We start from the raw sequence: 27,160 nt of genomic DNA, 5'->3' as shown, positions 1-27,160 counted from the left end.
CCAGGGCCCTTCCGAGCCCAGCAGTGTATTAAGAGGGGGATTTTGCACCTCCTTACTGAGATCCTTTGATACCGCCGTGTGGGTGCCCAGGACAAGGGAACGTTGCAGGTTCAGCATGAGATGCACTGACAGCAGCATGGGATAGGACGGGTGGGCAAATTTTTTGGCCTGAGAGCCACATCTGGGTATGGAAATTGTATGGCGTGCCATGAATGCTCACAAATTGGGGGTTAGGGTGCGGGAGGGGGGCGAGGGCTCCGGCTGGGGGTACGGGTTCTGGGGTGGGGTTGGGGATGAGCGATTGGGGGTTCAGAAGGGTACTCCAGGCTGGGACCGAGGGGGTCAGAGGGTGGGAGCGGAATCAGGGATGGGGCAGGAGGTTGGGGCATGGGAGGGGATCAGGGGTGCAGGTTCCAGGCAGTGCTTACTTCAAGCAGCTCCCAGAAGCAGCGACACGTCTCCCCTCCGGCTCCTACACGGAGGCGCAGCTCTGCGCAGTGCCTGTGCGGCCAATGGGAGCTGCAGGTGCAGCGCTTGGAGCAGGGGCAGCGTGCGGAGCCCCCTGGCTGCCCCCTATGCATAGGAGCCGGAGGGGGGGACATGCCGCTGCTTCCGGGAGCCACGCAGAGTGAGGCAAGGCCCAGACCCCACTTCCTCACTGGAGCGGAGCAAGTCCCGGACCCCGCTCCCTGGTGGGAGCTCACAGGCCAGATTAAAACATCTGGAGGGCCAGATGCGGCCCCTGGGCCGTAGTTTGCCCACCCCTGGGATAGGAGCTTAGACCAGCTGGAATCCACTATCACTCGCTCCAGCCAGTGCTGTCAGACCATCATGGGCATCAAACCAACTCACCCGATTTTCATTTACATTTAAAATAAAGAAAATCACCCGTTCTAATTTTACCGAAGGCCCAAGAACCACTGCCAAGGACTCAGCCCTCTAGTTAAAAAGATTTATTAAACACTCGTTGTGGCACCAGTACTAATGGCCGCTGCCTCCCAAAAAACCATCAGGCTTCAGCTAAGCAGCAAGGATGCAGGAGTCAGCGAGACGGTTAGTGCTTCTCCACACAGAACAAACCAGAGCAAAACCCACTGGCTGTTAGGACGTCGCTATAAAGCGTAGCAAGTTTAGGAAGCAGAAAGGCCTTTGTCTCTTAAACCTGTCATGGACACACAGACTGTGCAAAACATAGTGATTAGCATTGGGTTAATGCACAATCACACCAGCCCATGGGCTGCGGGTATTCAGTAGTTAAGGCTTATAAAGTGCTTTGAAGATCAGTTCTACACAGCCGCTAAGTAGTAGTATTAGGGTGTCATACCCCATGTATCGCAGATGTAATACAGAGCAGGGTGAGCAGTGGCTGTCACATGTGCATGCTCAGAGGGTAGTAATGGAAGTCAGAATACATGGTGATGTACCACAACAGCACAGGACAGGTGTGCACTAATGATGTCATACACACCTGCCTTGCATGAAATACAGGAGAGGGTGTGCAGTGACAGTGTCTTATCCACACAAGTCGACTGTAACAATACAGGGTACAAGACAGGGATGGCATGGCACATACATGCACCTCGGCTGTAATAGCACGTGTGCAGTGATGGTGTAAATCTACTCACACCTCAGGTGCGCTAACACAGCGACGGTTGTATATATAAAAACAACGAGGAGTCCGGTGGCACCTTAAACACTAACAGATTTATTTGGGCATAAGCTTTCATGGGTAGAAAAGAAGTGGGTTTTTTACCCACAAAAGCTTATGCCCAAATAAATCTGTTAGTCTTTAAGGTGCCACTTGACTCCTCGTTGTTTTTGTGGATACAAACTAACACAACTACCCCTCTGCTGGTTGTACACATACAGCTCCAGTGCAATAATACGGGACGGGGTGTGCAGTGATTGGGTTACGTATTCTAGGGTCAGCTGCACTGAACTGGGTCTGCGGGTGCCAGGTCAGCCCTGCATGTGAATTGGGAGGCAGGGACTTAACAGCGCTGAAAAAACACCACCCAAGCAATTTGATCCATACCCATTGAAATCAACAGCAAAGCTCCCATTGACTTAACAGTGCAGAATCGCACCCAAAGCGAACAAATCAACAGCCCATAGTACACCGGATTAGGGTCCTGACTCCCTATTCCCAGGGGCACGTCCTGAGTTACAACAATTTATGCCAAACAGAGACTCTGCTCCCTAAAGCCTGTCAAGACTGATGAACCAAGAGTCTGATCAGCACATTTTCGGGTGCCCCATTCCTTTGCTGTAGCTGCTAAATATGCCGGCTGCAAACCTACGAGGTTCTCAACTCATTTGTTCCTCTGCCCAGAACATGGCAGTGTGACCACCTGCCTCACCGTGGGTTAGCACCTTTAAGAAATGGTCACTCCAACACTGGGGTCGAGAAGTTCAGAGTCGGGTGATTTTCGGTTTCAGTTGCTTGGAATCCTCATCAGCCAATCACATTGTTCCTTTGGTTCAAGCCATCACAACCACATCCTTTTTAGAGTCACAGAAGCCCAGAGCAGAATGAGTCATTTGGTCCCCGGGTAGTGAGAATATTAGTACATTGCTTTCTTGGTTTGTTCCTCTTTTCTTTTTTTCATGCAGACATGGGAGAGAGACAATGTCCATACTGTTGAAGATCTGTCTCTTTGGCTGGCAATACCCACCCTCCCGGCTCTCCTTACATTACCATAAGCAATGACTTCTTCGGAATAGATCTGGTCCTGCGTGGTCCCGTTTAGGAAGGTTATTTGTTGTCAGAGAATTCAGTGCTAGCTGTACAGCTCTTCGTGTTGACAGGTTTCCTGCTGCTGCTGCCCAGGTTGACTCAGACACATAAGAAGTGCCACCCCCAGATAGACCAATGGTCCACCTAGCTCAGTATCCTGTCTCCAGAAGTGGCCAGTAAGAATGAACATGTCATTTCTCCAGTCAAGTGTCGGGGTGCACATTCCTGGAGGGGGCTTGCACCCTCAAAGTATACAAGACGGCACTCCTGACCGGCCACCGACCGCCACATTGCAGAGAGGGGCAGCCAGCTCTAAGCCTCTTTTCCTTTTTCCAACTGATTATTTCTTTCTGTTTTCTTCCTTCAATTTTGTTTTCTAAAATTCCCTGTGTGATATTTAAAAAAAAAACCCAGACAAACAAAAACAGCCCCACACCCTAGCCCACAGATGGCAAACCCCCCTGGGACAGTAGAGGTTAAGTAGGCCACTCAATGGGTGAAATATTGTGAAACCCCATTTTGTTTTACACCAGTCAACTGGAGGGCTACCGGGCCCTCCCATTGTTACTGACTGGAGGGGAGGAGAAGGGAGCATTAAGCAACATGAAAAATGCAATTTCATTACATATGTGGGAAAATAATCAAACTAGACCCCCCCCCCCCCTTAAGGCTGGTTTGTAGCACAGCGATATGACTCTCTCAAGGCGAGAGTGCGCATAGGGACATTCTGGCCTGGAACGGAGCTCCGGAAAGTTGGAGCCACCACTAGGATATGACGGAAAGAGTCAGCATTAGACCCGAGCCAGCAGTTTAACCTGATATTTCCTAGGATCAGAGAAGTCAGGGGCAGAAGAGACCCATACGGCCATCCAGCACATAGCGCTGCAGTGAGGGGCGTTCCCCAGCAAAGCGCAGCTGGGACTCAAACAGAAACTGCGATGGGAAGTTCTGTTTAGTGCTGTGTGCCTCCCTGTGGGCCTGATCCCTCCGGGGTGTGTGTTTTCTATTGACTTCAGGGAATCTGCCCAAAGCTGGCATGGTGAATGGTGCGCAGCCGACCAGGACCGGGAGAGGGACGCTGCTCTACAGAACAGCATGAACAGGGGTGGAGGGAAGGGTCTAAGCCCCGCTGGGAAAGGCAACAAATGGGCCTGCAATTGTAGGGACTGTGACGAAGACTCTCTCAAGTCTCCTCGCTAGGAGCCGGAGCCCTTGGAAAGGCTCCTATTGACTTCAAGAGGCTTTGAATCAGGATCAGGAGGGACCCAACCAGAGAGGGCCCCGCTGGCATTTGCCAGCCTTGCCCACCTCTAAGTCCACCCTGCACAGAAGACAAAGGCCTCTCCCCGCCATCCCCTCCTCCATTGGCCATTTTTTTTCTGAGAGGGAGAAGGGCGAATAGAGGCAGGAAAGGACAAGCAGCAGCTGTGTGAGGGCAGGCGGCGGCAAGAGGCAGCGGAAGGAGGAAGAGAGCTGCCAACCGGCTCCGGTGTGTGTCTCTGCCAGCGGGAAGAGAAAGGAAACGCGGCAGTCTGCAGCGGGGGCTGGGCTTGTGGTCGGGCAGGGCTGGCCAGCCTCACTCAGAGTGGAGGGACAAGGCCACCTTGACACAGGCGAGCTGCTTGGCACCATTGCTCAGGACAACCTGGATGCGGTAGTTGCCATTAGTCAGCCAGGAGGGCAACTGTATGACGGGCAAGAAGAACTCAGTGGATGGCAGGGAATAGGAGCCCTGAGGAGGGAAACAGATGCCAAGATGTTAGCACACAGCAGCTCCCGCCTCACCCCACCACCGGCCTCTCCTGCCCCAAGGTACAAGCTCACTGAGGGGTGACCCCACCAAGCTTTCGGATTCTACCCCCATCTGCTCCCTGCCCTGCACCTCTTGTGGAATCTCAGTCATTATCAAGATGAACAAATCAAGCATGTTCGAATATCCATAACTACTGATCACTAATTACTTCCCCACCCTGCAGCCCACTGTCCGGTGATTTCCAGGTCAGCCTCTCTGCTTGGTTCAGAGATCTCAGCACCTGTGGGTTTCTGCCTGTATTCCCCTATGTTCCTGGGCCGCATTTCCACTGTCCGGGCTAGCTCAGTACGACTGGCTCCGGCAGTGTCTGGAAGGTGACTTTCTCCACACCAGCCAGCTTCACCGCTGCAGGTAAGTTACTTCCTGCCCCTGATCTGGGAGACTTTCCCAGGCCAGAGCGAGTCCAGCTGCCTTTGGGGCAGTGTTTCCCAGCAATGTTACAAACAGCCCCCAGATGGCAGCAGCGATCAAAGCGAGCTGACACCCCATCAAATCCGTCTGGAACCATCCTTCTTTGGCCAGTCGAAGCGCAAGATCCAGTGATCACGCAGCGACTGAGCCCCTCCTCAGGGACTCCCTCGCTCCCAGCCTAGCCCACAACTCTGGGGGCCTTCCTGCGCTGCTGACCCACAACGGCTGCAGAATGCCCCCAGGGATGGGGAGGCAAAGCCCAGACCTCCCTGGGGTGGGCCTGCTGGACCCAGACTCTGCCTGATTCCCCACTGCCTTGCACCATGTGTGCAAAGTGGGTGCTTCGGATTGGGTCAGAACAGGTCCATCTAGTTCAGGACCCTGTCTCCACCAACAGCCAGTTCCTCTGACCTGACCCCCGGGCTGTAAGGCAATGGAGAATCCAGCCAACAGACATGGTGCCCTCTAACTCCCCCTTCTCTCAGCTGCCGATTTCTATCCTCTCTCCTCCCAGTACTTTAGGTGGAGAGATAGCTCAGTGGTTTGAGCATTGACCTGCTAAACCCAGGGTGGTGAGTTCAATCCTTGAGAGGGCCACTTAGGGATCTGGGGCAAAATCAGTATTTGGTCCTGCTAGTGAAGGCAGGGGGCTGGACTCGATGACCTTTCAAGGTCCCTTCCAGTTCTAGGAGATAGGATATCTCCATTCATTTATTTTTATTGACTCGCAAAGCCCCTTTCCCAGCACACAGATAGCTGACTGAGAAGGCACGGGGAGAGGAGGGCTGCCATGCTGAGCAGGGGTCCTGGACTTAGGGGGTGTGACCACACTGCCCTTTCCATGGCACTACGTGACAGGACGCTCCCTGCTGGCTCGTGGCTACACGGGAAGCAGGGAGTCCTGACAAGGAACATGCGGAAAATGGCTGGATTAGCGCTTACCTGTTTGAAGGGGCAGTGACAGGGGATGCCGTAGCTGAGTAGAGGCTCAGGGCATGGTGATCCGGGGGGGATGACGTTGTCCAGCATTCCGCAAAGGCCATCATACGTGCAGCTCCCGATCTGGTCCACACAGGGGATCTTTATCCATATGTCAACTATCTTCTTCTCCACGGTAAACACCGCCTGGGACAAAGGGTTGCACACATCACGTACCAGAGAATCCCAGCTGGTACGGTCTCCCCTCCACCCTTCTCCTGCTCCAGGAAGCCTTCCTCTGTAACCTTGCCATACACCAGTTTTCCTGACCAATTGGCCCATGGCCCGTTATGGTTTCTCTTGGTGGTTTTAGATTGTAAGCTCTTCCAGGCTGGAAAAGCACCTTCCTAAACTGAAGGCACTGGGACTACTCCAGATGGACAGAGCAGAAACCAGCCCTATGTCTGCAAAGTGCTGAGTTCTTAGGGCACAATGCAAGATATTTTTAGGAACAAAAACACCTGGGGAAACCTTCAGCAGGCCGTAGGTTTCCTATTCAGAACAGCTCAATGGAGACCCATCCTCTTTAATTCTGGTCCCGAAAAAACACATGACTCTACCCAGATTTGAAACCCTCACTATCTCTCTGTGGCGCCCCTAACACAGCGGGACCTTGATCTAGGCAACTTCCAAGCATTACCACAACACAAACATGAAATAACAGCGATGGGAACAGCAGTAAAGGCTGTGAAGTCTTGCCCTTGGAGATGCTGGCACACAGCTCCCGCCGAACTCCAGGGCAGAATTTGACCCGCTCTGATTCTTTGGCATGAGCAGCAGCGTGATAAACCACCCCAAGGAGCAGCAGAAAGTCAATCCAGAGCCACATTCCACTAAATAAAAGAAGCGGAACAGAAACGTACTGGCCTGGGCAGCAATTCCTGTTTCGCCTGGCTGGGTGTTTGGCTCTGGTGCAGCTGCCCGGCTGAGGGACAGGAAGCACTTGAGAGGCAGGGGTGAAAGGCGGGCTAGTTCTTCTATAACTTCTGCAATCACAGCTGTGTCCTTGAGTCAGCCCCGGTTTCTTCCTGCCCTGAATCCCAGCAGCCATCTCTCTGCCTGCTGCAGCCAGGACAGGTCATGCCCTGCGTCCTCGGTTAGGCCAGAGGTAGTTGGGCGTGCCAGGCTAGCAAAGGGGAATTCCACTGGCTCAGCCCAGCGCTGGCAGTGACCTTGCCCAGATGTAAAGAACAGGGGAGAATCAGGCCTGCTATCACTCGCTACGCACACTCTTGGGAAATAACAACATCACCCCATCAGCACTGGCTCTGCAGGCGGGGCTGCCTGCTGGTTAACACCCTGCATCAGAGTCCTGCCCCTGCAGATCAGGGCCCAGGGCAGAGCGGGTGTAACTGCCCCCACCTGGCCAAGCCCTCGCCCGCCACACTGACACGAAGAAGGGCAGGCCGGGGCTCGCAGTGTCCCTGATGGGAAGGGAGCCCTGTAGCAAGGCCTGCCTCCCCCTGCCGCCCACACCATCACATGATCCAGCTCGCACGGCAGGGGAACTTGGTGAACCAGAGCCACCAGCAGCCCTTCTGCTTTCAGCGAGGCTCAGGAACAGCTGAGCCGGCTGCTGCAGCCTTCGACATAGCCCTCCCGCCTCCTCCAAGGGGCACACGCCCTGCAATGCCCACCCCTCAGCCGTGTTTGCAGCCTGGGCGGTGCGGGTCACTAATCTCTGAAGGCCAGACCCTCTGCCGGGGGTCCCAGGAAGGCGTGTGAGCTCAGGAGGGCCCCAGCCCCCCAGCTGCAGCAGGTGCTGTGCACGTGTGGAGGAGTTTTAAGGAAGGGATTCTGTTAGTTATCGGCGTCTCCGCAATCAGGAGCCTAGTCTGGCATTTGGGGGTGGGTAATGGGTCTGCTCCCCCTGGCCGGCATTCTGGGGAGGGGGGTCACCTGGTAGAGAGGCATCTCCCACCTGTCCCTCTGCATCTCCTGGTGTCCTATCCCTCCCCCCCTTCCTCTTCTCTCGTTTCAATTTCCAATGAAGGTTTCCCCTTTTCTCTTCCCCTCCTCCTGACCTTAATCTGACTCCCGCACTCAGAGTCTCCGATTTCTCTGCCCACCAGCATCCCCCTTCTCATTGCTTCTGTGTTCCCTCCTTCCTCTCACTCCCTCCCCCTGTGTTTCCTCATTCTCTGAACACCCCTTTGTGGCCTTTAGCTCGGTGAAATCATTCCCCACCTGGGTGAGGAAAGATCAAGGAAACGGCCCCCGTTGGAGCTCGCCGCATCTAAAACTCTCGGCCTTATTCTCAACAGTGCTGAGCGCTCAGCAGGTCCCACTGGCTTCGCTGGATCTGCGGGTGCCCAGGATTTGCCAATCAGGCCGTGGAAGTTTCGGTGCCCGCCTTCCTCAGACTTGGCTGCGTTCCCTCAGAGCCTCATTCATCACCCCAGCCTAACACAGACGCCGCCAGGTTGCTCCAGGGAGCGGGAGGTGGGAGCAGCTTGGAGCTTACCCAGTTCCACTTCGCAGGCCGGGCCCACGGGGCAAGGAGAGGGGGTGGGAAGTCACAAGGGAGTGACTACACACCAATCAATGGGCTGCTTTAACTTTCCTGAAGGGAGGGGAATAGCTATTGTGGTACGAGCACCTTTCTGCCCATATAACTGCATCCGTCCAAGGGGTTGCACTGACCCGTTTCAGTGAAAAGTTGCCACCCAACAGCCAGACCGTGCACAGACCAAGCCAGAATAAGAAACTCTGGGCCCTGGAAACCGACTGCAGCAGTGGAAGGTCTGGGGCTGGAAACACGCCCCAGGTCTAGCAATCCCCGTTTATTCACACCTGTTGGGCATTTCAGAGAATCGAAAGGCCGCCGGGGCCAGGTGCTGTGGTGGCTTTGGGCACATTCTTTCCCAGCACTCCACAGCACGTTAATGGGCAGATCCTGTGTCTGAAGAGGCCTCTCTGGCGGGCTTGCCTGTTTCACATACCTTCAGAGGGGAGCCGATGTCAACTTCACTGGAAACCGCCACGCTGACTTTCAGGTTCCCAGGGATTTGGATCGGGTCCGGGGCTACGGACAGACTCTTAATCACAAAGGGATCGGTCCCATTGCCACAGTTCTGCCACGAGAAGCCACCAACCTACAGGATTGAGCGAAGGAAAGGGTTAAACGGTCTCTGTACTCAGCTGGGCTGGCTGGAAAGAGGCAGTGTAGAGTTCTGGAGTGTGACAGCCCCTCAGAATTCTATTGTGGGGACAGAGAACTCCATCCATTTCTCACACACACACACACACACACACACACACACGCTTTTCAAGCATGAAGTCAAATGCTGAAGAAATGGTAACACTGTTCTAATATTTCAGGAGGAGATTTTCAAAAGCTCCCAAGGGATTTAGGAGCACAAATGCCATTGCCTCTGGGATCCTAAATCCATCGGGCATTTTAGAAACTCTCCTCAGGCAATAATTATAAAGCCTTTTAATACATTTGAGCCCAACACTTGCTCCTCTATCTGGCATTTCCAAGTTTCCTATTGAACAATGCTTATAAAAACATGCATCTCCCAGATTTAATGTGTGTGTAGAAACCGCACATTCGTCGCTGACGTCACCAACAAACACTAGACTCTGAAACTCAGAGGGCTTGCTTTATTAACAGGTTCTGAACTGAGTATATATGGCCTAGTCTACACACACACTAGCACCAGTGTAATTGAAGGTGTGGTTTTATACTGATTTAGTTAGACCAGTGCAGCTTTGTGTGTGGACAGTCTTAAACTGATTTAAATCTGGTTTAATACCAGGTTAGCTGGTATCGGTAAATTAACAGGTGCAAGCTAAACCACCAGAAGAGTATCTACAGTGGTTTGCCGTACACACAGAAGTTGTACCAGTTTCACTTAAATCAGTTTTGTTACACCAATGCACCAACTTTTGTGCACAAACTCTTATATTAGTTTAAAACTGTTTCGGTCAGTTCAGCTTGTACCTGTAAATTTACCAACACAAATTACACCAATATAAACCAGATTTAAGCTGGTGTAAGAGCATCCATGCACAAAGCTGCACTGGTTTAACTGAACTGGTATAAAGTCTCACCTCCAGTTCAAACCAACACAACTTCATGTGCACGACTGGGGCTACATCAAATTAAAACCAATTTCATTCAAACCAGTGCAACGTCTGTGTGTAGACAAATCATTCGAAACCAAAGTCCATTTATCCACAGGACAGGTACAGCAGAAGCAACAATAGTTTCATTGGACATCCCCTCACATGGACTCATCAGCATACCTTGCTCCCGTATTGGGACAGACTGGTTCTGCGGGGGCAACCCCTCTGATTTATAGTCGGTTCCATCCCACGGATATCAGTGGGATTGCCAACATGTCACCAAGAGGAGAACTTGTCCCAGTAGCCCACCTCTGTCTAGTCCTAGAAAATTTCAGCATGTAGCGTTCTGCTGGAGTGGGTGTATCGCTATAGATTCACACCTCCAATATAAGAACATAAGAATGGCCACAGTGGGTCAAACCAATGGTCCATCTAGGCCAGTATCCTATCTTCTGACCGTGGATGGTGCCAGATGCGTCAGAGGGAATGAACAGAATGGGGCAATTATTAAGTGGTCCATCTCCTGTCATCCAGGCCCAGCTTCCGGCAGTCAGAGGTTTTGGGCCACCCAGATCATGGGTTGCTTAGCATTTCCATGGAACATCTTGTGCTGCCTACTCAGAGTGCCTCAGTCTGAGTCATGGATAACTCTGCTCCTTCTAAATAACATTTCTCCAGCCACATCAAAGGCACATGTTCCCGGGAAGGGACAAAAGTCCAGGTCAAGTTTGAAGCTTTATCACTAAAGCCATTTACTTAGTTTGAGTGCAAACATGAGTCTGAACAAGCAAGAGACAAGGTTTTGTCCTCTTGGATAACTAAAATAAGCCCAGCTCCCTGGGAGGGGACACTAGTGAACTGACCAATGTGAGTTCAGAAGGAGCACCGAGTAATTGTTCTGACAGGTGGGGGCTATAGGGGAAAGTAGGGAAATGCTGCTTCCACAGAGTTATAGCCCAGGTAATGGGTAATTGGATGCACCTTTTCACTGTCACAGCGGTATAAAGTGGCCTCAGTATAAAAGTGAATCAGGCCCTCAGTATCGATTCAATGTTTGCTTTTGACTAGATGCTCTTGTGTAATGGTCTGGCACACACTGAAACCCCGGCCTGGCAGCACGGAGTGGCTCTACCCCTGGCATAGCCACCTGGGGGGGGGGTCACATCAATGAGGTGTAATGCCAGCGGAGCAGCTCTTCCACACGATCGCTCCGCCCTGCAAGCCAGCCCCAGACACCCCTGCGCCTTTCTGGGCTCCTTGGGGGTCACTGGCAACCGGCGTCATTTAGAACAGGCCTAAAGCTGCCGAATTTCAGGCTGAGACAAATCCAAAGCACAGCCCCATATCAGGAGAGCATAAAGGGGGGTTACAGACATCTCTGCACCTCCCTTCCCAAGCTGCACCCCTCAGCGGCAGTGAGGCTCCGGGCCAGGCATCCATGTCCGTTCTGCAGCCTCTGTACAAAGAGTTACATGCTTCTCTGCCTAACCGCACGTTTTTGGACAGAGCCTCTGGCTCTGGGGAGATCTCTCACCCCCACAGACTCTCTCCAGCCTCTCACCACTTTGGCTGGTGAGGTGGTTGCTGCAAAAGCAGAATTGACATTTAAAAGAACAAAATGAGAACTGAAAGTTGGGCACGGCCCAGATAAGGCAGCCCCTGGGCCTGGTCTCTGTGCTGGCTCTCCTGAGGTCACAGGGCTGGTATTGCACAGATTCAATAACAATGCAATCTATTTCATGCCTGAGTGATGGTCCAAATGGCAAGGACTCCAGGAGGCGGGTAAGGAACGGGACAGCCATTAGGAACAGCTCAGGCCGCAGTTATCCATAGTATGCGGGGATGGCTGAGGGACCTTGTTGCAGCTCCTGGTGGACAAGCATCCATGTCACCAAACCACCACTACGGAGACCCTCTCTGGCCATCGACACAGGCAGTGCCAGTGCACAGAAGGGCAAAGCCTGTGGGGTCTCATTCTCCACCTGGTGCCATCATTTGTACCCACAGAACAGGAGCTCAGCGCACTGCCCCATCAGGACAGCAGCAATTCACACCTGCTTGGCACAGGTGTAAACAACTCCACAAGGTGCAGGGCCGCAGGGATTCGAGATCATTGTTAGCAGCACCAGGTTACAGGCTGGCAAGCAGCCCTGCTCCCACACAAGCAAGCAGGGTGCTACGCCCGTAGGAATCCAGGCCAGCTCTCACCACTCCTCTCCTGGGGACAGAAGTGGGCGTATAGCCCCATGCTGCCAAGGGTGACAGGTGGATATGCAGTCCTGCCCCTCACGCTAAGAGTCCCTGCTCCCCTTCAGCCTTCAGAAATCATCACGATACAGAGCCGGCTCTTAGAAAGGGCTTTTCATTAAAGCCACACTTGACTTTTCCTTCCAAATGGTTTGTTAATTTATACCCCAAAAAAGGGTTTAAAAAAATATGTAAAAGGTCAAAATCGAAACGGGTCGAAATGATCAAAACACAATGTCTCGACCAGGGCTTTGGAGCTGTGCTCCGGCTCCGCTCCAACTCCAGGCAAAAACCTGCAGCTCCACTGCTCCGGAGTTGCTCCGCGCTCCAGCTCCGGCCTCCGCTCCAAAGCCCTGGTCTCAACTGACCCGATGGAAATTCTTCTCCCACTCTCGGTTTGTGAAACCGTTGGAGATTTCAGCTCCTGGTCCCGATGCAGGAAGGGACCATTTTGGGAGACCTGGAAAATTCCGGCCAGGCAGGAAAACCATTTCCCACCCAGCTCTCCCACTCCGGCTGCTGCCCAGGGCTAGGACCTCGCTCCCCACACCGACTAGATACTCTTGGATAATGGTCTGGCACACACTGAAACCCCATCCTGTACTCACACACAACTCAGAACCCTACGGGGCATGCTCCAAATGGTAACAGCTTTTACTCTTGATGTATTTGGCTTAGCATAGCACCGTTTCGGAAACCCCATGGGGAGATGAAGGTCTCCTTCTTTGCAGCGGAGACGCCTGGTGCCCCTAGTCCTTTGGCATAAGCCAAGAGCAAAATGCCCATTGCAGTAGCCTGGCTTCATCTTACTAATGCCCAGCACTAGCCAACTCCCTTTCCAGGTTCCACATCCTTTCCCATCTATCTACTACAGCTTGCACGTGGCCTCTGGCTGCTTGCTGCAAGGGGATCTGTGGGACAGAAGCCAAAGCAAAAGCCAGGCTCAGGGATGTATGATGGACACCGAGCCTTTCACCTCCAAGTCCTGAGTTCAAAGGCTGGAGATCAGGATGGCTCGGGAGACAGGAGCGGGAAAGGGAGCCACGCGCTGCTACGCTTGTTTGAATCTGGCCGACCTGAAAATTGTCAACCCAGATTGTGCCCTGCACCCAGGTCACTTCACGCCACGCTGGCAGCACGGAGTGACTCTAGCCCTGGCATAGCCACCTGGGGGGGGGTCACATCAATGAGGTGTAATGCCAGCGGAGCAGCTCTTCCACACGATCGCTCCGCCCTGCAAGCCAGCCCCAGACACCCCTGCGCCTTTCTGGGCTCCTTGGGGGTCACTGGCCACCGGCGTCATTTAGAACAGGCCTAAAGCTGCCGAATTTCAGGTTGAGACAAATCCAAAGCACAGCCCCCTATCAGGAGAGCATAAAGGGGGGTTACAGACATCTCTGCACCTCCCTTCCCAAGCTGCACCCCTCAGCGGCAGTGAGGCTCCGGGCCAGGCGTCCATGTCCGTTCTGCAGCCTCTGTACAAAGAGTTACATGCTTCTCTGCCTAACCGCGTGTTTTTGGACAGAGCCTCTGGCTCTGGGGAGATCTCTCACCCCCACAGACTCTCTCCAGCCTCTCACCACTTTGGCTGGTGAGGTGGTTGCTGCAAAAGCAGAACTGACATTTAAAAGAACAAAATGAGAAGTGAAAGTTGGGCCCGGCCCAGATAAGGCAGCCCCCGGGCCTGGGTTCTGTGCTGGCTCTCCTGAGGTCACAGGGCTGGTATTGCACAGATTCAATAACAATGCAATCTATTTCATGCCTGAGTGATGGTCCAAATGGCAAGGACTCCAGGAGGCGGGTAAGGAACGGGACAGCCATTAGGAACAGCTCAGGCCGCAGTTATCCATAGTATGCGGGGATGGCTGGGGACCTTGGTCCAGCTCCTGGTGGACAAGCATCCATGTCACCAAACCACCACTACGGAGACCCTCTCTGGCCATCAACACAGGCAGTGCCAGTGCACAGAAGGGCAAAGCCTGTTGAGTCTGATTCCCCACCTGGTGCCATCATTTGTACCCACAGAACAGGAGCTCGGCGCACTGCCCCATCAGGACGGCAGCAATTCACACCTGCTTGGCACAGGTGTAAACAACTCCACAAGGTGCAGGGCCGCAGGGATTCGAGATCATTGTTAGCAGCACCGGGTTACAGGCTGGCAAGCAGCCCTGCTCCCACACAAGCAAGCAGGGTGCTACGCCCGTAGGAATCCAGGCCAGCTCTCACCACTCCTCTCCTGGGGACAGAAGTGGGTGTATAGCCCCATGCTGCCAAGGGTGACAGGTGGATATGCAGTCCTGCCCCTCACGCTAAGAGTCCCTGCTCCCCTTCAGCCTTCAGAAATCATCACGATACAGAGCCGGCTCTTAGAAAGGGCTTTTCATTAAAGCCACACTTGACTTTTCCTTCCAAATGGTTTGTTAATTGATACCCCAAAAAAGGTTAAAAAAATTTGTCAGAGGTCAAAATGGAAACACGTCGAAACGATCGAAACACGACGTCTCGACTGACCCGACGGGAATTCTTCTCCCACTGTCGGTGTGCGAAACCGTTGGCAATTTTGGATCCTGGTCCCAATGCAGGAGGTAGGGTGACCAGATGTCCCAATTTTATAGGGACAGTCCCGATTTTGGGGTCTTTTTCTCACATAGGCACCTATTTACCCCCCTCCCCACTCCTGTCCCGATTTTTGACACTTGCTATCTGGTCAGCCTAGCAGGAGGGGACCATTTGGGGAGACCTTCAAAATTCAGGCCAGGCAGGAAAACCATTTCCCACCCAGCTCTCCCGCTCCGGCGGCTGCCCCGGGCTGGGACCTCGTTCCCCGCACCGGCGCACCGTCCACACAGGCCAGCCCGCCCCAGGCAGTCAGGACACTAGCAGGCTCCAAAGTGGGCATTCACCCACGAACGCTTATGCTCCAATACATCTGTTAGTCTATACGGTGCCACGGACCCTCTGTTGCTTTTTACAGATCCAGACTAACAGGGCGACCCCTCTGATACTTAGCAGGCTCCGACACTTGCCACGTGTGGGCTAGTGCCCAGGGACCCTTAGGAACGTGCGTCTGCCCCACGGCACAGCCCCTGGCCCGTCCCCGGGGGGGGGGTGTGAAGACCCCTTACCTTGCTCAGCCGCCTGGATTGAGGCCTCTCCACCAGGAAGGGCTGCCCCCACCGGCCGCCCAGCACAGCTGGGCACAGCTGCAGGGCACAGAGGGCCAGGGCCAGGGCCAGCGCCTGCATCGCTGCCTCTGCTGCGGGGCCGAGTGAGCCGGAGCCGGGACGGGAGGCGGAGCGCGGTCGGGGAGGCTCCGCTCAGGACGCCGGGGCAGCCGGGCTGATGCCGGGTCTCTGTGCCGGAGCGAGCCGGGCAGGGTAAGGTGGTGGCGGCGGCGGCGGCGGACTGCGGCTGGCTCGGCAGTTCCGCCTCTGGGCTCGCTCGCTCGCCCCCTCTCCCCGGCCTCCGCTCCCTCCTCCTTGCTGCTCGGCCGCTTCTCTCTTCCTCTTTCGCCTGGGTCTGGTTAACCCCCAGGCTGGAGGTGCAGGGAGCTGGCACGGGGATGCAGGGAAAGGGGCCCTGCCCTCTGCCGGCAACGGAGGGCTGAGCTGAAGTGAAGCAGCTGCCTTGATCTGCCCTGCCTGCCTCGCCATCAGCTCCCTAGCAGCCCCACCGCTCATTTCCAGGGCCAGGCGCTGTGCAGACACAGGACAAGACAGGCCCTGCCCCAAAGAGTTTGCAATTTCAGTAGAAGACAAGAGCCCACAGGTGGGAACCGACCGACACACCAGGGGAGCACAGGGAAACGGTGCCCCAATGATCTCGGCACACTGATTCCCCAAGCGCCCCTGCCAATGGCACTGCTGACATGCAGCCGCCCGATGACACAGGGCTAGTCCTACTGAGTGAGACCGATGGCCCGTCTAACCCAGTATCCTGTCTCTAACAGGGACCAGTACCAGACGCTCCAGAGGAACATGCATCACGGACACTTAAGGAGTAGCCTGCCCATACGATGTTTTTTTCCTAGCCCCAGTCAATTAATGGTTGCTTTATCCTATATAATGTCACTATGGATGTTATTAGTCATATACATGTCTAATCCTGTTTTAAATCCCGCTAAACTCTTGGTGTCAATGACATAGCGTGGCAGTGAGTTCCACAGGTTACCAGCGTGTTGTGTAAAGAAGTAATCAGTTTATCTACCTGAGGAGTGTTGGTATCTCCAAACCTGAGGCTTAGAACCCTTAGCCAACCCCTCCAGATCAGTCCAAAAGTGCCACAGAACTTTTCCCAGCTGTGTGGGTTTGTTCCAGGCAAACAGAGGCAACGTGTCTGGGCAGCAATATACCAGTTAGGGAAGATGTGGAGGAAAAGGAGGGGCAGGTGGTCAGGATCCAAGTTTCCTAAAATCTGTGTGAACCAGGAGCAGATTTGAACAGGAAGGGGACAGTCCAGTTCTGTGCTGAAGAGTTTAAGATACGCAAATTCAGCTATGCGAATAGCGTAGCTGAATTCGACGTATCTGAGCCTACTTACCCCGCTGTGAGGACGACGGCAAATCGACCTCTGCAGCTTCCCCGTCGACGGCGCTTACTCCTACCTGTGCTGGTGGAGTACAAGCGTCGATTCAGGGATCGATTGTCGCGTCCCGACGAGACACGATAATTCGATCCCCGAGAGATCGATTTCTACCCGCCGATTCAGACGGGTAGTATAGATGTAGCCAAGAGGTGGGCCGGAATCTGAACACCCACAAAGTTATTTAACCCAAACACCATTGCCTTTGTCTTTATATCGGGCCAAACCAAAACCCTGGGATCCAAACAGCCTCCAACTTTGGGGGGTTTCATGATCCAGACCCACGTTTTGTGGCTCGGGCCCTTCTCCTTACCATAAAAGCGAGAAGAAAGTGCTCTGTGGGACGGAACATCTTTCCTTGCAACAAACCGGGGGGGAGGGGGGTAGCTGCGATGCAACTGCCTAGGGAATGGGTGGAAGGGATGAGAGAGTCTTATTGAGTATAGATTGTGACACACACAGGGCACCTATTAAAGGCTTAGTCACGTCTGGGAAGTGGTTGCGATGTCTTCCCTAAGGGTATGTTTAGCCGATGCGTTTGGTGCAGTTCTGATAACGTAACATCCTTACTGGCGTTGGGATGGGTGGGTGGAGGGCTCTGCAGAACCAGTCGAGCTGCGTCTCTCTCAGATGTGGGGAACACCCTTGTTCTGGGGCCTGCTCACGCAGTCGAATCAGGCTACATCTACACTACAGGGGGGAGTCGATTTAAGATATGCAAATTCAGCTACGTGAATAGCGTAGCTGAATTCGACGTATCGCAGCCGACTTACCCTGCTGTGAGGACGGCGGCAAAATCGACCTCTGCGGCTTCCTGTCGATGGCGCTTACTCCCACCTCCGCTGGTGGAGTAAGAGCGTCGATTCGGGGATCGATTGTCGCGTCCCAACGGGACGCGATAAATCGATCCCCGAGAGGTCGATTTCTACCCGCCGATTCAGGCGGGTAGTGTAGACCTAGCCTCAGTCTCTCCCTGCTAAGGCGGTTGTTACCCTCTCTCCATGGCCTCTGCCCGGTTCCTCTGGAGACAACGCACCGACTTTGTCACCCTGCAGTGCGGACTGGCCTCCAGTTAGATGAAATGTATAGAGACAGCGCTGAGGCCTGGGTGTTCCACGCGGTGTGCATGACTGGCACTACCGCTACAGCAGCATCATGTCTCCAGCCGCGGAACCAGGTTTGGCGAATGAGGGGGGGGAATGGGTCATTGGTAGTGGGCTGGAGAGTCAACCCACCCTGCACTCACCCAGCAGCAATGTCTCCCGTCCCATGGGGCTTGGCCCAGCTCCCCACTCCGGGCTTTGCGGCCTGGACCCTGGGGTCACAGCGCTGTTCAGGTTTGGCTCGGCCACCCCCTGTCATGACAGAGAGGCAGCCAGGCCAAATAGTGGCTCTGCGACATGGCGCACGGGGAGACAGTGCCACGCGGCCCTGGGCACCATGTCACAAGGCCTGGAGCAGGGAGCTGGGCCCAGCCCCACGGGACCTGAGCCGCTGCTGATGGGTGCGTGCAGGATTGGCTCACTCTGCAGCCCCTGGTACACCTTCTTTCTCAATTGCATAATGTGCTTGAAAACGTACCACACAGACACCTAAGTCACCCCCATTAACTCCACCACTGCATGTCACAGCCAACACAGCGAGCCCAGCATGGCCTGTACTGAATGAGGCCTAGCAGGACAGCTGTGTTGGCTCACCTTATGTAATGCCACCGGTGGATGCAACTACTGCCCATGTCTCTGTGCAGCATAAGTCATACTCGGCAGTGACCAGTCACCAGCACCCTGCTGCATATGACTCCATGCTTTACCATCACCAAGCCCCTCACAGTCCTGCACCCAGGGGATGCTTTTCCCTGCAGCCTGATGTGTACAGGAAGGTCCCTGACAGGCGCAGTTCCCCAGCTGACACAATGTATAATGACATCCTGCAACTGAAATGCAAGATTTCTGAAGGTGTTTTAAGGTTCTGGGTTAGTGCTTGTGTGTATCCAGTGGTTCAGTGTCTGCAGTCTAAAGAAAGTTCAAAAGAAAGTGACACTTTCTGCCATTCTTTACCTTTTAAATGGCTCCAGCCACCACATATGGAGGCAGATCTCGAACATCCCTGAATTTCAGGGTGCCTGGGGCTGGGGTTGGGAATTGGGTCTCTCTCTATCAGCACAACATTTCATAGGACAAATAACAACGTCACACACAAAAGAAAAGAAAAAGAAAAAAGCCCCAGCGGCCTCCCGAAGAGCGAAATTATATCCGGGGAAAACACTGAGCTGTGCAAATAACAAAGTAAAGCTAGAATGTGACTTTGAGCCAATGAGCTCATGTTTAGTTCACGTGTCTATCACAAATATTACAAAGACTTTCAGAGAGAGAGAGAGACCCAGCTGAAGGAGTAGAAAGTTCACAGGAAGAAAAGAGAAAATTCAGCAATGAAAACAACATAATCCACATTTGTTCATTTGCATTATAAGTCCTTTGGGGCAGGGACCCCGTTTTCCTACATTTCTATGAAGCGCCATGCAAAGCAAAGGCCTGGTATAAATAAATACTTTAGACGGGTACTTCACCCAAGCGTCAGGGGCTGCTTGTACACCTCATCCTGCAAATGCTTACCCAAATAGTCCTTCCTCACTGGAATGGCCACGTAGACGTCTGAGCTGAAACCCAGTCCCGTTCTTACCCATTCCGAGACTGCGGATATTAGAAGGGCACATGGAGATGCTCACAGCGAATGCAAAGGACGCTCTCACGATCACAGTCTGCAGCATTGTAAATGATAATAGAAGTGAGTACTAGCAGGGGAACCAGATGGTTGCCAGACCAGGATAAGTCCCTCGCTCCTTGCAGCTGCTTACATGTGTTCCTGCTGGAGAAAAGGCCTTCCCTGAATGACCGTCTCTGCCTTCTTCTCACCTTCTGCTCTGTTTTGTGGCACCTACCCCTTCTGGGATCTGCTGTGCATTTCTAGGCTTCAGATAATCTGCCTGTGCTGGACAGTGGGAGGTTCGGAGTTGAAGGTCTGGAATGACGAACCTCACAAGAATGGGACGTGCACGTACCTATGCAGAGGCTCTGACTTTTTCCCAGGTGTCTCTGATGCAAGTCCATTGTGCTCCAGCCCAACTAATGGAGGGGTTTATTTCTCACACTTAGGGGAACTCTTTGGACCTCCTGCTCCCAGCACCCACACACCCATCCTCTCCTTTAACTGTCCTAGCAGCTTTCCCACCAGGGAATGGAGCATCATCGGGGCGGGCAGCTCAGGATGGGGGTAAGAAACGGCACTTTGGGACTTTACGTTTATTTGCTCAATAGATGCCCCGCCCACAACATGCAGAATGATGCAGCGAAGAAAGAAATCAATGTAAGTGACATTCAGCCCATAGCGATCCGTGACAAATGTGCTCCGCGCTTCTGCCGGTGTCGGCATATCTGCAAGCGCTTTGAACATTAGAATTGATCCCCACGAGTCAGAGAAACACCCCCGGGAGCTGTTGGAGATGCAGGTGCAGCCCGCGCTGCCCTCTCCACTCTCTGAAGAGGGAGGGTGGGCCTGGAGACTGGAGGGGAGATGCAGTTTTTCCTAGGTGCCTCCCTCCTTCCCTGGCAGATCAGATCCAGCGTGACCGGCTGCCCTGCTCTGGCTGTGGAAATGCATGTGGAGCTGTGGGGAGGGGAGCGATGTTCCGATGGGCTCCGGCTTACACGCCCAGTCGCTGACTCCGGTAGGGGAAGGGTCCCGAAGGTCAGCAGAGCTCTTGGCGGAGCTCTATTTTTAGCAGCCCGGTGTTTGCAGCTCGTCCTTATTTAGTCATCAGCCGAGCAAGCGTGTGCGTGCGGGAGCGCGGGGGGGGGGGCGTGGAGGGGGGTGACCGGGGAGGGGTGCCTGGAACGTATTACCTCGCCTCACACCAGCCAGGCAACGACAACTGCTTCACTTATCATCCTACAGCGGCTTAGGGCGGAGGAATAAAGAGCAGCAGGCCCAGGGATCTCTTCCTCCCACCCACCCCTTGAGGCAGCCGTGATCTTCCCATGCCCTTGGCAGGAGGGGCGAGAAAGTGTAAGTTACCCAGCATGGATCGGTTTTCACTCTCAGGGCCCGAGAACTACCAGGGAAGCCCCTTAGCGTGCAGAGAACTCACCTGGGAAGCGGCCCTGTGCATAGGCCGGTCACACCCAGCAACCGACCTGTCATTAGACCGAGACAGAAGCCAACTCGGTGCTGGTTAGTCTGTCACTTCAGTGTCGCAGCAGCATCCCCACACAGCTCTGCCAGCGCACCTCACACCTGGCTTGCCATACCTGTCCGATTCCAGTCCCAAGCCTCCACGCGGCTTGGCCAGTGCCCCAATCCTGATGCACGGAGCCCGCGTTCCTCGCATTCTAGGCCCCTCTTGAGCCAAGATGGAGAGTGCCCAATTCTGTACTGGTGACTAGGCTGAGAACACCACACTCATTACACTCGTGACCAAGGCCAACATTTGAAACTAAATCCCTGTCCCCAGTTTCGGGGGTGGGACTGGATTTTGTCTAAGCCTTGTGCATTTCACCTGTCTGCTAGCCTAGCTTATTGCAGGCAAAGTGAATTTCATCCTCTCTGTCTTCTTTTTTTTTTACTGAATTATTTTTTTCCTTTTTGCTGTGAAAAAGAGAGTCCAGAAAAGGAGCCCAGTTGACTGGCTTTGGCTTTCTCCTCTCCCCACTTTTTGCAAAAACACAGATTATTCCTCCAGAATGACAGGAATGCTCTGAAATCACCACCCCAGCTCAAAACCAGAGCCACATTGGCTATGAGGCCTTAGAAGACTCCACGGTTTCCATCTGAAGGAATCTGTGTGCCTATTTCCTGTAGGTCCAATGGGCCTGAGCTCTTCCTCGGGTTGACTGACCTTCTGAAAACTCACAGCCATGCCCAGTCAAAGTTGCAGCATCTCAGCTGGTTGGACAAAACCCATAAACATACGCAGGCTAGGTAAGTAGCCAGCAGAGATCAGTGACAGCATTAATATCGCGTTTATTTATAGCCTATCCAAAAAAAGGCCTCACCCTGGCAAATTGTGCATTTAGCCAGTCCACGTGCCCATGGACCCCTGCTGTGGGTCTCCTCACCCTCCTTCCCATTGTCTTTCAGTTCAGGGCCCAGCACAGTAAAGTCGTAGCCATGCGAGTAACTACGCAGGGTTCCAGGCATGTTTGCACAGCCCACGCTGAAAGGACCTGAACTAGCTCCTCGGGTATGTCAGCTCCAGTGGCAATCACTCCCTGTGACTGCAGGATACCCATGCCCATAGTGCCATGCACGATGCCATGCCCCCAGTGCTGGGAGCTGAGAGCAGGGCTGGTACAGAACCCCTGTGTCCACTCTGGAAAGCCCTTTGTGCAGGGAGCGGCGTGTTCTCCCGGGGCCATCTCCAGCCACTTTTAGGTCCCTTTGCTCTGTGCAAATATCTCCAGCCCATTTTGAATGACAGAAATATGGAAAAAACAAACCAATCTCCCCATGTTCCTACCGGGAGTGAATCTGACGAGTCTTAGAGTGGTAGCCGTGTTAGTCTGTATCAGCAAAACAACAAGGAGTCCTTGTGGCACCTTAGAGACTAACAAATTTATTTGGGCATAAGCTTTCGTGGGCTACAGCCCACTTCATCAGATGCATGGAGTGGAAAATACAGGAGCAGGTGTAAATACATGAAAAGATGGGAGTTGCCTTACCAAGTGTGAGGTCAGTCTAACGAGACAATTCAATTGACAGCAGGATTCCAAGGGAGGAAAAATAACTTTTGAAGTGGTAATGAGAGTGGCCCATTTCTGACAGTTGACAAGAAGGTGTGAGTAACAGTAGGGGGAAATTAGTATTGGGGAAATTAGGTTTAGGTTTTGTAATGACCCAGCCACTCCCAGTCTTTATTCAGGCCTAATCTGATGGTGTCCGATTTGCAAATTAATTCCAGTTCTGCAGTTTCACGCTGGAGTCTGTTTTTGAAGTTTTGTTGTTGAAGAACTGCCACTTTTAGGCAATGAGAGAGTCTTATGACTCCCCGGCCATGGCTCGTGAATCAGCCCGTTGTGAAATTCAGCCATGTATCAGATAGCAACAATCAAAATAAGTGAGTGCCAGATTGTGCCCTTGGGATCTGCATGGGGAGAGAACCCTCTGCTCACAGATCTCCCACCTCCCAGAAAGGTGTGTGTTCCGTCTCCAGGAAACAGTCCCATGGGCCCATGACAGGGGGCGCTCTCTGTAGCTCTATCTTGAGGTGAGCCAGGATAGGAAGGTGCTAAAAGGTGCTTTGTGCTTCAGGGCTTCTGTTCATCTCCAACTATTAGAGACCAGGATGAGGCCTAGTGTGAGGGGTAGGGGGAGATTATCCCACATCTGCTACTGTAGGGTTCTTACGCCTTCCCCTGCAGCATCTGGTCTTGGCCAGCATCAGAGACAGGATATGGGACTGGATGAATCTTGGATCTGACCCATCTGGCAGTTCCTATGTTCCTAAAGTGACTGTTTCCCTGCACCAAAATGCATGCACAGAAAGACACTGAATCCCCTTTAAATGGCTGTCTGAGGAAGGAGTCAACTCCCAGTGCACTGGGCCAGGGGAAGCAACATAGGAAACAGGCCTGACAAGCGAAATCTTGCCAGTGAGGGCACATCCTGTGTAGCCCGCACAGGAGAGGTTTCATCATGATTTACTGCCAGTGAAATGCAGTGATCTTTGGTGCAGCAAAGTTACACAGTGAACCAGATCTCCACCAGGCACCAGTGCAGAGCCAACCGCCTTGCTGAGGGGAGGGCCTTCGGGGATGTAACCACCTCATCTGGCCCAAGACCCCTGATTTAAATGGCAGTATTTTAAAAACAAACATGTGTTGTAACTGCACTCAGTAACCATAACACTCCCTGCCATGTGGCTGCCCAGCACAGGAAGCCTGGCCTATCAGCACATCCGACATAGTTATCGTATTACAACTAGTAGCTCCCTCCGAGCAGCAGCCCAGAGAAACACGGATCCAAGCCCGCATTCACCGCAAAACTCTCGCCGGGTTGCCATTGATCCTGACAGACGGGGTGAGACCAGCCCTCCAGCTCCACAAGCCGAGAGGAGGGAACAGGAACGCTGGGAGGATGGGAACTGACCCGGGATCGGCGCTAAGCAGCAGATGGCATCTGTGCACAGTACCCAACAATTCTGCGGGCAAGCAGGATGGAGCCTTAATTGAGTCAGAGTTGTTAGAGCTGGTCATTTAGTGCACTTCCCTGCCAAGGTCAAGGTGTTCCCGACAGTACAGATCAACGCCCAGATATTGACCTTGCATTGACCTTGGACAGTCAGTTCCAAAGACCACTTTTGTATGGCTGAGTTCATGAGAACAGCAGGGCCTCCTTCTCCTCCTGTGACCAACCGTCCTGCCCGACCTCCACTCTGTCCTTTAATGCCCTACTGCACCCCCTCCCATCTCCCCAACAGTTCCTGCTACACATCATCCCTCCTCGTCCCATAATCCAAACAGCCTACATCCGGACTTCCATTTTGCAGCCGGGTCCTTGAATCCAGACATGCCTGAATTTGGGGGAAGTTTGATCTGGATCTAAACTGTGTGGTTTAGACTTATGTCTAGTGCAGACTACCAGCCCCCTGCCCCACTCTGCTAAAATCAGAGGCATTTATGGAATGAGTCCCCAGCAGTGTCTCAAATACCCGTCACCCTGCACAACCATTGACATCACACGGCACATGATCACTTATTTAAAAGGTGACTGGCAAAGCCCTATAGAATTTAATAAGGTTCTAGAGAAATCACTCTAAAAAGCTACTGAAGCTATGGGATTTTTAAACATGTCTTACAGAATGATCTAGCAGCCGGAAATTATTTTCTATTTCAGTCCAAAAAAAAAAACGATAGAAGAGTTCTCATTTCCTAATAATTAAGTTCTGTAGGATTTTCCATGAGCGAAGGGGCGTGGGATTGTGTCTGTGCCTTTTTATGATGTCTAAAGAAATATTGCGCCAGATTTCCAAAAGAACTCAGGTTGCATTTAGGAACATTGGACAGATCTTCAGCAGCCCCCAGGAAGAATGATGGGAGTTGTTGGGTGCGGAGCACTTTTGAAAATCTGGCCCATCAGATCTGGTCCTTCTGGGGGCCTCCTTGCATGTAATGTCCACTCTGCTATCCCTTGTCACGTTATATTTAAAAAGCAGTAAGACGAGAACAGTGCCCGGGATTTCTTTTTCTTTTTTTAATATATAAGTTAAAGATGCCTCTGTATCGTACCCTGACCGTCTGAGAATCGGCATCTCAAAAAATGTACACGCACAAAATTGTGTGCAGATTTGGGCACTCCGTTTGCACACACAGTTACATGTCATTGCCATAATTTCAAGTGCAAGTGACCAATTAGACACATAACTGGTCAGTTGCACATGCAATTAATCCCCATGCTTCTGTGCACAATCACAGCAACCTGGCATGCAAATTAGACACCGAAACGTGCCTGTATTTTTGCATTTCCGTTTTGCATGTCTTAAATTTTGAAAACCTGGGCCAGTATTTTTAATTAATCCTTCGTCATCATTGAGTCCAGTTCCTTGTGCTGATTGACGCTTTGCCCACCAAATGGTATTTTAGGCACATCCAGCAAATATCCTCAGCTGATGACCCAGGCTTGCCCAGTATATTTAATGTTCCCAAGGAACGCGCTGCCAGGACATGCTTCCCTTATGGCAGCCATGGAAGAGTGAAGAACACTGGCCCTATCTGTGGCTCCCACATCACCTTTGCAAAGGAGAAGCTGGTGACAACTGAATGCTGGGAGGCAAAAGTAACTCACAAAGCTGAGCTCAGAGCTAATTTGCAGCAGAAGGTAAAGATTATGCAGCATCTGACCCAAGAGAGAATAGGCAAAGCTGGCTCTACCAGTCCCAAGAAAACGTCTCTGATGTGCGGAGCTGCAGACTGACCTGCTTGCTGCAGTGTGTGTCCACCCCCAGACTACCCTGTTATCAAACCAACGTTTCACAATTCTCTGGGCTTTTTCCTCCTGTGGTTGTGACAAAGCGAACTCTGGCATGCGTCAGCCAGGAAAAGCACCCACAAGCCACGCTGTCCTTACTAGGGGAACTTCTTGGGTCTCTCCATTCACACCAGGACCAGGAAAAAATGAGTCTGGTGCCTTCCCAAAGGCCTCGTCTACACTAGAAAAGGTTTGCCAGTAGAGCTATCCATACCAGTAAACCCTCGTAGTGTTATGGAGCTAATGCTGGTTGAAAATATTCCTATGGAATGTTTTTCCATTAGAAAATGCTGTTTCATTTATATCGGGGTGGGCACAGAGCCCCCCCACACCACCCACCATTCTCCATCTAACAGACTGGGGGGAGGTTGGGGTTCCTGCCCTGCAGCAGTGGTGGGGCTAGGGGATTCTGCCCCATGGGGAGGGGAGACTGCAGTCGGGGCCTCAGCCCCACTGGGCATGCCTGCTGGGGCACGGGGCTTCAGCGCGAGCAGGGCTGAAGCCCCTGCAGGCAAACTCCGTCTCTCAAACTTCAGAAGATTGTCGTATCGGAGGGTCAGAAAGTTTGGCCACCCCTGATTTATATGGAAACATGCTCATTTTGATGAAATGTTGTGGCAGGGGGGGAATAAAGCATTTCAATAAGGTTGAAACATGCTGTGTTGACATTTTCAGAGTGGAACATTTTGATTTTTCTTATCACAAGTTTTTATTTAGACATTTCTTTTATTTTATATTGAAAACATTAAAAATGTTGAAATCAAAACGAAATGTTTCCGTTGACACAAAATGGTTTTTTTTTCCTGAAAATGTCATGTTGCGGGAAAGTTTTGCTTTCCAGTCCGATTCGGAACAAAACACATTTTTAAAAAAATGGAATTTCCTGCAAAACAGAAATTCCAGTCCCACACAGCCCAAGACACAGCTTATACCGGCAAAAGTGTTTGCCAGTGTAGCTTAGACGGGTTCCCGGCGTGAAAGCAAGGATACCCCCAGCTGCATTTACACTAAGACTTTTGCTGGTATAAAAATGTTGCAAAAACATCACTGGCCACAACAAAGATGGGCAAAAGTTTCTGGCCTAGCCCTGACCTAAGATAACAGCTGGGGGCTGCCCTCTGCTCTAGCTCTTTCCCCATCTGTTCATTCACACATGAAGCTAGCAAATTCGGGGGGGGGGGGGCATTTTCAGGGCAACATGCAAGTATTTTGTTTGGGGACTTCCGAAAAGCTCCCCGAGCAGTTATGGGCTTGATGCAGGGATCACTGGCTGGGAGGGTGTCCTCTGGCCTGGGGGAGGACAG

The 27,160-nt window shown here is 52.7% G+C and overlaps 2 protein-coding genes and 1 long non-coding RNA gene across 4 annotated transcripts in view; 2 read left to right on the top strand and 1 right to left on the bottom strand.

The window, feature by feature from the left end:
* Positions 1 to 938: 938 nt before the first annotated feature.
* Positions 939 to 15,872, bottom strand: GM2A (ganglioside GM2 activator). Its single transcript, XM_005295788.5, has 4 exons — positions 15,383 to 15,872; positions 8,882 to 9,034; positions 5,904 to 6,086; positions 939 to 4,469 (listed from the first exon to the last, which is right to left on the bottom strand). The coding sequence occupies exons 1-4, from the start codon at positions 15,500 to 15,502 to the stop codon at positions 4,314 to 4,316; spliced, it is 612 nt and encodes a 203-aa protein (XP_005295845.2). The 5' UTR covers positions 15,503 to 15,872; the 3' UTR covers positions 939 to 4,313.
* On the top strand, positions 13,445 to 16,375 carry LOC135973202 (uncharacterized). Its single transcript, XR_010589932.1, has 2 exons — positions 13,445 to 14,842; positions 16,207 to 16,375. It is a non-coding gene; the product is annotated as an uncharacterized LOC135973202 (long non-coding RNA).
* A 4,328-nt stretch (positions 16,376 to 20,703) lies between these two features.
* The window catches only part of CCDC69 (coiled-coil domain containing 69), a 31,982-nt gene continuing 25,525 nt past the window's right edge, over positions 20,704 to 27,160 (top strand). Inside the window, exons 1-2 of one of the 2 annotated variants that reach the window (XM_042850976.2) lie at positions 20,704 to 20,900; positions 21,693 to 21,812. In XM_042850976.2, the coding sequence (XP_042706910.2) occupies positions 21,749 to 21,812 (64 nt within the window). In that variant the 5' untranslated portion in view covers positions 20,704 to 20,900; positions 21,693 to 21,748. Of the gene's footprint in view, positions 20,901 to 21,560; positions 21,813 to 27,160 lie in introns of both variants that reach the window. The other variant, XM_042850974.2, reaches the window with a different exon arrangement.

Source organism: Chrysemys picta, chromosome 8, assembly GCF_011386835.1.
Source record: "Chrysemys picta bellii isolate R12L10 chromosome 8, ASM1138683v2, whole genome shotgun sequence".
In the NCBI taxonomy this organism is placed as follows: domain Eukaryota; kingdom Metazoa; phylum Chordata; order Testudines; family Emydidae; genus Chrysemys; species Chrysemys picta.
Note: the sequence above shows the minus strand (reverse complement) of the source record. Positions and strands in the feature narration are given on the sequence as shown.

Coding starts and splice junctions, on each gene's coding strand:
- GM2A (XM_005295788.5), bottom strand. CDS start 15,502: ATGCAGGCGCTGGCCCTGGCCCTGGCCCTCTGTGCCCTGCAGCTGTGC. Junction 6,087..8,881: donor ACATCGGCTCCCCTCTGAAG/GTATGTGAAACA, acceptor CCTTTGTCCCAG/GCGGTGTTTACCGTGGAGAA. Junction 4,470..5,903: donor GTCACTGCCCCTTCAAACAG/GTAAGCGCTAAT, acceptor TTCCCTCCTCAG/GGCTCCTATTCCCTGCCATC.